Genomic DNA, 12,369 nt, shown 5'->3' on the forward strand with positions numbered 1-12,369 from the left:
TGATACAAAATATCCAAAATGTAATAATAATTATATAAATATATTGTTAATGGTATGAGTACGAAAATTTAGATAATTAAAATGATAAACGATGTATAGTTCAGGACTAATGATATCTAGCTCTGTGAAACTATTAAGTGGCATAAAATTATCGTAAGTTTGTATTTGGATTGATGAATTGGATATGATAAGTTTCGAATTAAGTTATTTAAAAATCATTAACTTGCTTAGATGAACAAAATTAAGTAAATTTCAAATTATGCATTTAAAAAAAAAATTATGCATTTTCAATGATAATTGTTGTAAGTGCCATTTGAGAATTATTTTCAAATTAAATACATTTCTATAACATTAGCTTTATCACAACATTACATCGCAAAAAGTATATTTTATAAATCATTTTATCTGTTATTTTGCCACAAATTATATTTCACAACATTGGGCATTTAGGATATTTTTACCATCCTAATAAAATAAAACAGGTAAGGATTTGCAGTGTTCTTGAATTGGGATTTTAGTATTTTAAACAACGCAATCTGGTTGTAAGTTTGTGAATTGCAATGTTCCCAAGGTTTGTGAAAATAACCAACGAATTGAATTGGTGTGGGGAAGAAAACATCCAATTAATCCCAAAAAAATTAAAATCTTGCTGCAAAGATTCTGTAACAGAGGACTCCCTTCGATAAACATATTTTAAATGACCAATTTGGGTCAAAATTAAGAAGCAAAAAGTGCCAAAAACTAAGATATAAGAGGTATGCAAAGTCTAAAGACGGATAATGAATGGCAATGATCCATGAAAGCTCATACCGCATGATCTCTATGAAAAATATTAACCATAGCAGACCAAACAAGGCCCAAATGCCAACTCTGATTCCAAATCATCAAACCTCCAAACACACACAAGTTTTGTAAAATAGTTTACAGCCAGAAGCACTCTAACACCTTCTTCAAACCTTTTCTTAGCCAAACCCAGTAACAGTTCAATCTGAAACTGACCTGGGCTATAGTAGTATGTAACTCACCAAAGCTAGGCGAGAAACATCTCGACAAAAACCTTAGTATTTAGTAACTAATGGTAGAGCAGCACAGGCCAATCCAGATTTGTATTCACAGCACAGCGGAAGTAAGCTAATTACCTTGATTGCTGTTGCATCGATATCAAGAATTGAAGATCCATAGTCCTGGTAATGACTATAATCCCACTATTCAGATACCGACAAAAATGGTGATGCTGTTGATCGTATCTGCTTGTAAGCTTGTTTGCTGCTCCTCTTCTTGACCATTTTCTACTTGGGATAATATTTTCTTCCTTGCGCTGTGCCTTAAATACATGGAATCTTTAGGCATAAGGCTAAAAATGAAGGGCCTCTACTGTCTTCCATGCAAGCGTTTTTTCTCTCCGTTATGCCTGCTAATGCAGGAGATTCTGTCGACAAGATACTATTCCAGCCTCTCACATGTATGGTAGCTGACCAAAAGCATTCACTGCAGAGAGATCCCAATTAGATTATAAAAGATACATAACAATTTTCGTTCTTGAGAGCTCAGACATAAATTTATAGCAGTGGAGCCTCGAAGAAACAAGAATTCTCTGACCCTGTATGTCGCGTAAAAAAAAAACTAATAGACAATCATAATTCTTGAAAAATAACAACACGCAAGAAGTAAATAGCATAAATTGCGGAATGAAATTTACCATAAACAAATCTATGAACAAGGATACGAAATGAAATTTTACCATAAACAAAACTATGAACCAGGACTGGACTTTTGGACCCACACTTGTTTCTGCAAAAAAAAATATTTAAAGCAAAATTCAAAAAAGCAAGTTTAGTAAAAATTGATAATCGGGAGTGTAGCATCTGATTATGAAGCATGCCTCATGGGAAACATGACCAGAAGAGCCTCCCCTCTTTGGGAATTTCCCTTCCACTAGGGAGCCATCAGCATCCTTGATATTATATGCCGAACCACGCCGACCCCCTTGCCTATAAGAACCTATATTAATCCATAGAACATCAGTCAGCCAAGTATTTTATAAAAGAAAAGATGACTGCCAACAGAGTTATGACCTCCACGACCACTTCCAATATGTCTGGACTCTCCACCACGCATAATCAGCACATCATTTTTCATATCTACATGAATTCCAAAAAAATCAAAATTATTACCAAATCCAAGACTCGATAACATAAATCCAAAGCACAAGGTTGAAAAAAATTATTGAATAATCGATATCAACACCTTCAGAAGAATCCACTACTTGGGACATTTGGGAAGTAGAGGATGATAACGATTCATCACTTGCATGCAATCCGTCTGATCGACGAATAGGAGCCCAAACACCACGATCAGGTCTATCCCTGTTCCTTGTCCGTCTTTCTTCTTTTTCAGTATGAAAAGCTTGGGAATCATGGCTGGATACCTTACCTTCAGGAGACCCATTTGCATTCTTCTGAAATGTCTGCACATTTGTGGGACGAGGAGGTTTCTTGTCTCTGTCCTGATTTAAGATGCGAATTCGGTGTTCGGATTGCGATCCAGAAAATGTTTGATTTTGCCGAATATCCTTACCAAGGACACTCCTGATGATCCTGTCACTAGATTCGCGTCGGTTGTTCTGTTTAAGAGGAACTGGACTGTGCGAGTTGTTGGCAGGAGAAGCTGCACTCTGCTGCAGTGATGAAACACCAGAAGCCTTTAGGCGAAAAGAAACAAATAGAACATAAATCATGATATATGTTCCTTTTACACGCTCCCAAGCAGATAACCATAAAGTCAGCTAAAATAAACTCGAGTTTTGCATTGAATTTGATTTGAAATACAACAATAGTGTGCGCAGTTTAATACTCTCATGAACTTGTAAGTGTACAGCATGAAGCTGGAGCACATACTCAAGACACATAATGCATATGATAGATACCAAAAATTAAGCAAGCGGAATATTCACACTAGCCCTTTTTCCCCACGAGAGGTTTCTCAAGTTTGCTGTCAAGGTTAATATGGTATATGGCATAGCTGAGTTTTTTGAAGAAGTTTCTAAATCCAATTTGCGATATTTTTCGATCAAAGCTAACTGCATTGATTTACAGCCTAATAAATGATTCACACGAGAGGTCTGCTCATAGGTGTAAACCAAGGTTCCCAGCATAGCTAGGTTGATTTATTCATTCAGAAAATGAGCTCAATCTCATTCTACTTAACACAAATTTGAATTATAATTACTACCATATAAGCAGTAATGAAGAAGTTGGAAACATAAAAAGAAGACAATGGTCAAGTACAATATGAAAAATAGCACAATGCTACATCCACAGAATAATTTGAACGTGTGTGTATTTGAATGATTTTGTGCTTCGTTTTTTCTGTTTTACCAAACAAGGAAGTGGGTAAAAAGGTAGCGATACACCAGCACTGGAGTCCATCAATAAGGCCGCTTTAGCGATTTATAAATGGTTCAACTTAATAGCTTCCCAAGGAAACTTTTGCAGGTTGACTTTGCGAATACAAATAGAATTTCTACCTCCTTTACAGTTCTGGCCACAACATCCATCATTGCCAAAAAAACTATAATTTTCAAACCAATTTGTTCGTGTAAATAATATGATATAAATGAGAAATATCTCTCCATTCAAAACTTCTGAAAAGATGGCTCATATTAGCAGGCACAACCATAAATTCAATAAAACCCAAACAAATGGCAGAAATCATCTATATCTGATCTTTTGATACATAACTTCTTTGTTCTCATGTGTTTTCATACACAATCTAAACAAAAAACAATAGAAAGGCTTACATTAGAGGTTTCCTTTTCTTTCCCTTTCAGAAGTAAGATTTTCTGCTTCCCAATTTCAGAGGAACCTGAGCCGCCTAAAACATGTACAAGACATTGGTAAAAAGTAAAACAGAAAATTTGCAAAACGAGATCCAATCACTCTATCAGTAGGGCAAACTCCAATGATTTACTCAAAAAGTTGGTGTCCTCAAAGGTAAATCTACATTAGCATTTTAGCATGTGATAAAAACCAACAAGCAGGACTGCAAAAATGGTAAAAAAAAATTAAAAACTGGCTTAAAACGTGAGAAAAAGGAAAAAAATAAGAGTAACGCTTGTAGCTTATAAAAAATGGATACAGAAACAAAACCATTACCACATATCAACAGCAGATATGAATACACAAACAAAACCATGACTGCTTATCAAACTGAAGAGATGAGGTTTATACTTCTGCGTAAAGTGGAAATTCATACCAAATAGAGCATAAACGAATAAACAAACAAAATCACCACCACATATCAACAGCACACGTGGGGAAACAAAGAAGAGATGACGTGCGGCTCGACGATTCAACAAATATTTGTCATTAAATGATCATTAAATGCATTCAATATGACCGTTGAGATTGATGACTATATATAGCTGATCGAATCAATTGAAGAAGGTTGGTGACTAAGAACAAGCGAGCACCCGAAGCAATCAAACCAATCAATTGCTATAAACTTCACGAGCATATTCTCAAGTTTATATATCACATTTTTAAGCTCTACAATCATTGTATTTATCAGTAACATTCAGGCTGCAAATTAGATAATCTTTCAGTTTTATAACTGTTTAAGAATTGTTAGACCAAGAGTTTCAATTTGACAGTGTGTAAGACCAACTGAAGTTGATTATTACAATTTGCTGTAATATATCAAAGTCATAGAAGGAGTGACGCATGAGTAGTTGAAGTCTCTGAACATCCAGAAAAATTCTCTGTGCCCATTTCAGTTATCATTTCAGTTTATACTAAGTATTTAATCTACATTTCAGTCTTAATCTGCACTCCTTTCAGTTGACTGATATATATCGACAAATAAAATTCTAGGATCAGTTCTTTAGAAAACTGATTCACATTTCATAAAAGAATCCAAAAAACCAAAATGTTTATTCAAACCCCTCTTCTAAACACCTTAACTCCCCTAATCGATCCTAAAACATGGCCAAAACAGGCCAGGGATGTAGCGTTCTGAAAGACTCAGGTAAACCACCCAAAAAATTGGTGACAATATTTCCCAGAGCTAGAGTAGCTATATAAAATAAGTCGTGCATCTCAACAAAAACTACAGATACAAAGCCTAAGGAAAACCGAAAGAAGTCTCACAAGTTCCCATTATACAGATGAAAAATTTTAAATCAAAGGGCATTTATTGAAATAATATCATCCAGGATAACATAGTACAATATTCATACCAAGTATGCACAGACTGTGACAGTCTATCGAAATAAAATATCATCATATATATATGAAACTGGGCATTGAATCTTACCACCTTCCACTGCTAATGGATCAGTTCCGGAGACGGCAGCTGAATTGACAGATTTGTCCAAGAGTCTTTGCTCATCATGTTTAAAAACTGGTGTGGAAGATGATTTGTTCTTGCTGCTTGCGCCCTTTGAGCTGTCCCTTAACACGTACTGCAAAAATTCAGTTGAATGACCGATTATTAAATGATGAACATTGCAAGTCACAGCATCAAAACTGCTTTCCTACCAGTGGCTTATCACAATACATACCAATACATACAGCAAAACAAATTCACAAATAATAATAAAAGGATGTAAAGCTGATCCATAAGCAGCAAGTCATTTAGCAAGGTATTCAGTGACCCTCCCAAAAAATTGCAAACTGAATTCCAGGACCATCTCCCACACATCAACAGTTTTAGGGAAAAAATATAATATCATGTCACAATTTATTGCTCATATTAACCATTGATAGCTACAAGAAATAAACTTAAATGGGACAGATCAATCAACATCGAACAGTGCCACTCAAGAAAATGACCACCAGCGTAAAAATGGCACATTCAACAGAAACATCAGAAATAAAATCCAGATTTCAGCAACGGGAAACCAAATCTCCATGGAACAATCATAATTAACAGTCTCCATCAATAACAAAAATAATAATAACAATCACCATGGTGGACGTTCTTTTTTCTGAGCCACCTCTTGAAGATCCTGAGCCTGCATTCCTGGAGAGCATTCCACTGACTCTCCTTGTTGGCTTTCCATTTAAAATGGTTCTCTATGGCAATAAAATGAATGTGTTACAAATTATCTCAAAAAGATCAAAGAAACAGTGGAGCAACAAAACCATACAATTGATTATCTCACTATCAATGAGTAGGATAATAGTAACTAAAGCATTCCCTCATTCGGTGCTAGATAAAACAATTATTTTGACGTAGATGTAAAACAAGAGAAATCAAAGCTGCAAATCTCCACCACCCATATAAATAATTGTTCCACTGAGGGTAAAATAACGTCTGTTCATAATGCAGAACACAATGCGCCCACAGAGATGGAGTAAGGTGAAACATCAAATCACAGCCACCTGCTGTTGTGATTCTATGCACGTCTGTTAACAAGACACGGAAATTTATAGTATGGACGGTGATTGTGGAAAAAGTAAAATATTTGAATTGAAAGATGTCAAAAATGCCAGGAAACATTTCCTAAAAAACAAGCCAGGAAACACCTAGCTTCATGATGCTCTGGTGGAACACCAAGAAATATTTCCAGAAAAATAAATACTTTCTTTTCAAGTAGCAATCAACTGCAGTTACGTATCAAATTAATGAAAAGATTTCCTACCCGAGATCCACCCCGAGCAGCTCTTTTCTGACGAACATAGTCCATTAAAGGGGTAACTATAGGAATATCCTTTGAAGCACCTAAAAGAAAATGTGAATTTGCTTTAACTAAGAAACTGATGATGTTACTCTGAGACACGTTTTCCGTGACTAATATAATACACGTCAGTTTCAGCTTTAATTCTATGTGCATATAAGCTGCAAAAATATCCAGACTGACCTACACGTTCTGCTTCCTTTCTCTCCAATTGCACCTCTGCACTGGGAAGATTCTCAGTAGGTTTCGCAAGAAAATCCAGGAACTCCAAATATTCAGGATCTATATGTTTTCCCGACAAAAAGGAAAGCAGGGTTGAAGGTGATTAGATGATGGCATCTCAATCATATACAATCAGCATCTGAAACTACTTTTGTAAAGAGATAAAACTTATGACATACGCAAGAAGCAGAGAAAATATTACCTTTCAATATAGTCCCTTCGCGACCATCACTCTTTAACCAATTCTTTGGAACACGCTGTGAAGGGGCGTACTCAACAATTGTTTTATACTGGGTCCCTGAAAGAAATGTAAAAAGGTGTGAAACATCCAGTAAATTATAAATACATATTTTGATTACTTTTCACACACAAAACATAAAAACTAAAAAATATTAACAAAACCAAACAACAAAAAAAGGCTGCCCAAGATGCAGCAATAAGGTGAGCAAATAAAAGTCCCAAAAATCCATACTTTTCTCACTTATCAAACCATCTTATGAACCTCTTTCAAATATTCCGGCAAACATTACCTTTCTCATTGACAAAAACATGACCATTAAAAAACTCAGCAAACTCTAGCACATCATCTGATTTGTTAAAGTCGATGCTAGCCCTTGAATATGTTATATGCTTCTGGCTGCAAAAGCAAATATATAAGGTCAGATAGGGAGATAGAGGGGGTGGGTAAAGTATGAAGCAAATTACATATCGTATGCAAAAGCAAATATATAATGTCAGATAGGGAGATAGAGGGGGTGGTAAAGAATGAAGCAAATTACATATCGTAATTGGGACTTCCATCATGAACGCAACAATTCGGCACAAACCTATTTGTTTTTGAAATACTGGGACAAATTCTTTATTTCAGCGAACCTTTCTAATAAATGCAATCTCAAACCTCGGGGAAGAATTTAATAACATTTTAGTCCGTGCCATTTTGGCATAATTATAAATTCTTTCTAAGAACAGGAGAGAACCAATAAATAGATCTGCCAGACTACTTCAGCAATTGTTCAAAAAGGGAATATATATTCCACTTATGATGAAGAATTTGTCAGAAAAATAGATGAAAAAATAGCATGCGTACACACAAGGGAAAAGACATCAATGAAATCTCAAGTTTACTCCTCAACCATTGTCATTTCCCACATTTAGGAAGTCACATTTTCAGTTGAAGTCAATTTTTTTGCTCATTCAACGACCCACATCTCCCACCAAAGGTGAAGGCACTGCAGATTGTTTAGAGCCATAGAGGCAGATTCACACTCTAGTCAGATCTACAAACAAATATGTCTCCCCCATACAATAATAAGAAAATCCTCCCATTTCCCGAAAAGCCAGTCCAAGATGCAAATTCAAAGCTGGCATACATTCCTTAAAAGTCCACAAGGTGCTCGCCTAGACTCAAGGTGGTGAGGCCCAGAACTTGTGATTGTGAAGTAAAGCACACACCTAGATGCACCTTGGAGGATCGAGGCATCATCTAAGTGCATTTTAAATATAAGGATCCAGGTGTTATTCAATGTAATAATATATCACTTTGTGTTTAGGATCATGCATTATTTATTTATATCTATATTTTGTGTTGTACATATTTAGTATGATACACCTAATGCAGTAAACTATCATAAGGTGTGCGTCTCATATAATACCGTGTGCCTAAACTCTAGCCATGTGGGTTCCTTAGTGCACTTTGCGCTTTTAATATATGGTCCCACAAATTTTTTATTTTAATGATAAAAGGAGATTCTTTACAGAAATGTATTTCTCATCATACAATCAATCGATCATTGATTTCCTGAAAGACAAAAAAACATAAATCACTCCCAAATGTAGTGAACGAGACTATTGTGTAGCTAACTGTCCCACTGAATGCCGCATGGCACAATCAAAAGTCAAAATTCGGTATAAGAAATCCAAGTTATCCAACAAAAAAAACATCATCACAACCGCATCACAAGAAGTATTATGATTTTATAAACAACTAAGCATAAAACTCCTAGAATCAAAAGAAAGAAGTAAACTTATAATTGAAATATAATTTTAATAACATTTGTCCCAGACTCCCAGCACTCAAATTTCCAAGAAAGAAACATAAAAATTGATGGTAAAATAATTTAATATCACAATGAGACAGCACCAAACACAACAATCTTTTCAGTTAGCTCCATCTATATGAGCAAAAATTAAACATGGAAACATAAATGTAAGATAACCACAAAACTAGGAAATGACAATCTCGATTCCAACCACCCAAAACCATCAAACTAAATCTACTTGAGTCTATCATATCAGAAACAAATAAGAACTCTTTCTCACACCTAAAAGAAACCATCCAACTAAATCTAGTTGATTAGATCATAACAGAAACAAGAACTATTTCTCACATCTAAAAGAGGAAAATACTAGTTTAATCTTTGCTCAAATCCCTAGAATGTTGGCTTGTACTTGGACCTCATGGGGATCACTCTTTCAGCTATCTTCACGCTTATCTGAACCAGTATCATTTGAAAACATATGAGTAACTTGTTCCCAGCCTGTCAGCTAAACTCCAGGATAAAAGAAAAGGCGAGATAAAACTAAAACATAAGTACATGAACAACCCCCCTGCTTCCGTAGAAGTTCAAACGTAACAGGCAATTAATGAAATGCCAACCTGCATCCTTCTTAGTTTATAAATTAATTAAAAACTTGGGCACGTTATGAATAACTAAATAAAACTTCTAACACCAAACCCACGAATACACAAATATCATTCCAACGAGCACGATTGCCGTTAATACGAAAGAACTTAAAACACGAACTCATTAAATAAAAATCCCAAAAAACCAACCTTGACTTGGCCGGCCGAAATGAAAGCCAACGGTAGCGGCCAGAGAAGCGGGAATCGATCTGCTCGATGAAATTGGACTGAGAAATAGTCGGCGGCAAATGCCGCACCACCACCTTCGTTCGATCTAGCGTCCCCTTCATGCGTAACGAAAGAACCCTATCACCGATTCTACAGTTACGACGAAATTATAATACACTCTTGAATTGACTTGAATCCCTATCAAATCACACCTCGAGCGCCACGGACATTACATTTTGACCACCCGGGTTCTCGTCATATGTGGATACTTGCCCTAATTTTGAAATTTGGATTCGGGAGTACTGCCCATGCAGAAATTTTTTTATAGGAAAAAAATAGAGAGAGTCGAAGGTGGAATTTGGGGAGAATTAGAGCGAGAAATTGTAGATGTCAGACACACACGGAATGGGATTGTGTGTATATATATATGTCTAGAATAGATATAATAAATAAAGGTCTTCGCTTTCGTAGTTGTATAATTAATGTCTTAGGCTCTTAGCTATCGTAGTATAAGTCTATTCTTGTATCGTATCGATAATTATATCTCTCATATATATATATATATATCAAAAATTATAATGTAAGAAAATTTTATATCGATATAATATCGAAATTTTCGAGAATTTCGGTACATATAACTAGCATATCGATTATATCAAAATTGTACAATATACAGAGATTTTGGTACGATATATCTATGAGTAGGTCTCTTGTGAGACAGTCTCATGAATCTTTATCTGTGAGACATGCCAACCTATCGATATTCACAATAAAAAATAATATTTTTCATTGATAACCCAAATAAGAGATCTGTCTCACAAAATACAATCCGTGAGACCGTCTCACACAAGTTTTTGCTTATATATATATTTTAAATTTTTATATATTATTTCGACATTCCGATATTTATCAAAAATTTTCAAATTTCACGTCATTATCGTATTTGAAAATTCGATATCATTACTTTATCGTATCGAAATTTTCAGTATACCAAAACTTCAGTTTTTTTTTTCCACCATAATTGTATGCACTCACACTCTTCATATATGTAAACAGACCAAGTTGGTTATTTTTATACGAGAATATCAATGGATGTTCTCAAATTGATCTTGTACTTAGTTATATACTTATATTGAATATTTATATTTATTATTTTCTACTCAAATTCGAACAACTTGAGATAAATTTATATTGTTTGGAGCCTCACAATAATTTTATAGGCTGCATAAATATCTTATAGACGGACTAAATATAAATCATAATTTTTTTTTTCCGGAACAAACTCATCCTAAAAATTTTAATGTGTTTGAAGCAATGTATTGTCCCTCCCGCCCTCACCTTTGTAATGATCCACATGCAAATTCTTTCATGGTGTCTACCACCGGCAAAGACCGACCTGCCTCTAGAAAGTTTTCTCAACCAAGGACGAGGTATATCTCAGACCATTTTGGTTTCTATGAGTTTGCACATATAAATTGTTTTTATATGCATTGAAGATGTTTGTGAATATGCTTCAGTAAGTTATTTACCAGTATGTGAGTGTTCCCAAACTTCATCACCTTATTGTATAAAATTTTAGCTTGCCTTTACACACTTATGCATAGAATATTGGGATTCATCTAGGAATGAAATTGAGTACCGAATCTTGCGATTCTTTATTGGATCCATGGTCTGCTTCAAATTACATTTCATGAATCCATGAAATCTAATTACTAATGAGTTATGAATTTTCATTCCTTGTTTAGCTCTATTGTGGTCATTCTTTTTAACATGCATTACCATTATTGTGGCCATTATCTGGAATTTTAATTTTTTTTTTTACGCAAAAATGGCAAATTCTCGACATTATCCCATTAATACCAAGTCTTCAAGCCATGGATCTGATTTGATCTCCTCTGCTGCTTAAGGCGAGCCAATCAACAAGGTCAAGAATTTGATGTATCGCTTTCTATTTTCTCAACTGTGCAAGAACCACCACTACTCTTATTCAGATGCCAACCAAGCTAGTCATTTTGAACTGGAAAAGGAAAATTACATACCATACTTTTTGCAAAAGAGTGTCATGTCACCTTCGAAAAATATTATATCAACACTTTTTTCCATGCTTAGCTAGTAATTGTCATTACACACTAGATTTTTCATTTTTTTTATATCTAACTACACTGATGTATTTTGATAATTGATGCATCAAGCAGCCTTTAGGCCAACATTTGTAATCTGGAATCGGTTTTATGTAACCGTGTTTGGCATGCATTTTATTTGACTTTTAATGGATGTGAGTTGCCAAAATGGCTTGCTTTTAATATTTAGACCACGAGCAATTTGTGTCAAGCCCCGAGACCCCAGAGCGTTGACATCTACGTTGTTTAACAATCACACAATCGGAAAACAACAAAGATCATAAGTACAAAATTTCCAAACCAGCCTATTTATATCATAAAATTGAATATTCTCTTTACAAATCAAAAATAACAAAATAACATAATGTTTTACAACAGCGGAATGTAAAACATAATGAAACGAAAATGAAACTAAACAATGACAGTTGTCTTATTATTCTTCACATCCCCAAAATTGGATATGTTCTTTGTCTTTTAACTGACCCTCATTCTTATCT

The 12,369-nt window shown here is 34.8% G+C and overlaps 1 protein-coding gene and 1 long non-coding RNA gene across 7 annotated transcripts; one reads left to right on the forward strand and one right to left on the reverse strand.

Moving 5' to 3' along the window:
- Positions 1 to 844: 844 nt before the first annotated feature.
- On the reverse strand, positions 845 to 10,157 carry LOC140813790 (regulator of nonsense transcripts UPF3-like). Of its 6 annotated transcripts, none has more exons than XM_073172523.1 (13): positions 9,735 to 10,157; positions 7,432 to 7,538; positions 7,104 to 7,199; positions 6,863 to 6,961; positions 6,644 to 6,723; positions 5,967 to 6,074; positions 5,317 to 5,461; positions 3,800 to 3,873; positions 2,248 to 2,674; positions 2,076 to 2,141; positions 1,883 to 2,001; positions 1,742 to 1,791; positions 845 to 1,488 (listed from the first exon to the last, which is right to left on the reverse strand). In XM_073172523.1, exons 1-12 carry the CDS (start codon positions 9,872 to 9,874, stop codon positions 1,753 to 1,755), a joined length of 1,500 nt encoding a protein of 499 aa, XP_073028624.1. In that variant the 5' UTR covers positions 9,875 to 10,157; the 3' UTR covers positions 845 to 1,488; positions 1,742 to 1,752. The 6 variants fall into 6 exon arrangements, with proteins under 6 accessions (XP_073028624.1, XP_073028621.1, XP_073028619.1 ...); XM_073172520.1 differs by having other exon boundaries at positions 2,248 to 2,677; XM_073172518.1 differs by having other exon boundaries at positions 2,248 to 2,701.
- A 740-nt stretch (positions 10,158 to 10,897) lies between these two features.
- LOC140814935 (uncharacterized) lies at positions 10,898 to 11,860 on the forward strand. The gene is made up of 2 exons (XR_012114212.1): positions 10,898 to 11,182; positions 11,617 to 11,860. It is a non-coding gene; the product is annotated as an uncharacterized lncRNA (long non-coding RNA).
- The last annotated feature ends 509 nt before the right edge of the window (positions 11,861 to 12,369 follow it).

Source organism: Primulina eburnea, chromosome 15 (genome assembly GCF_022965805.1).
Source record: "Primulina eburnea isolate SZY01 chromosome 15, ASM2296580v1, whole genome shotgun sequence".
NCBI lineage: Eukaryota > Viridiplantae > Streptophyta > Magnoliopsida > Lamiales > Gesneriaceae > Primulina > Primulina eburnea.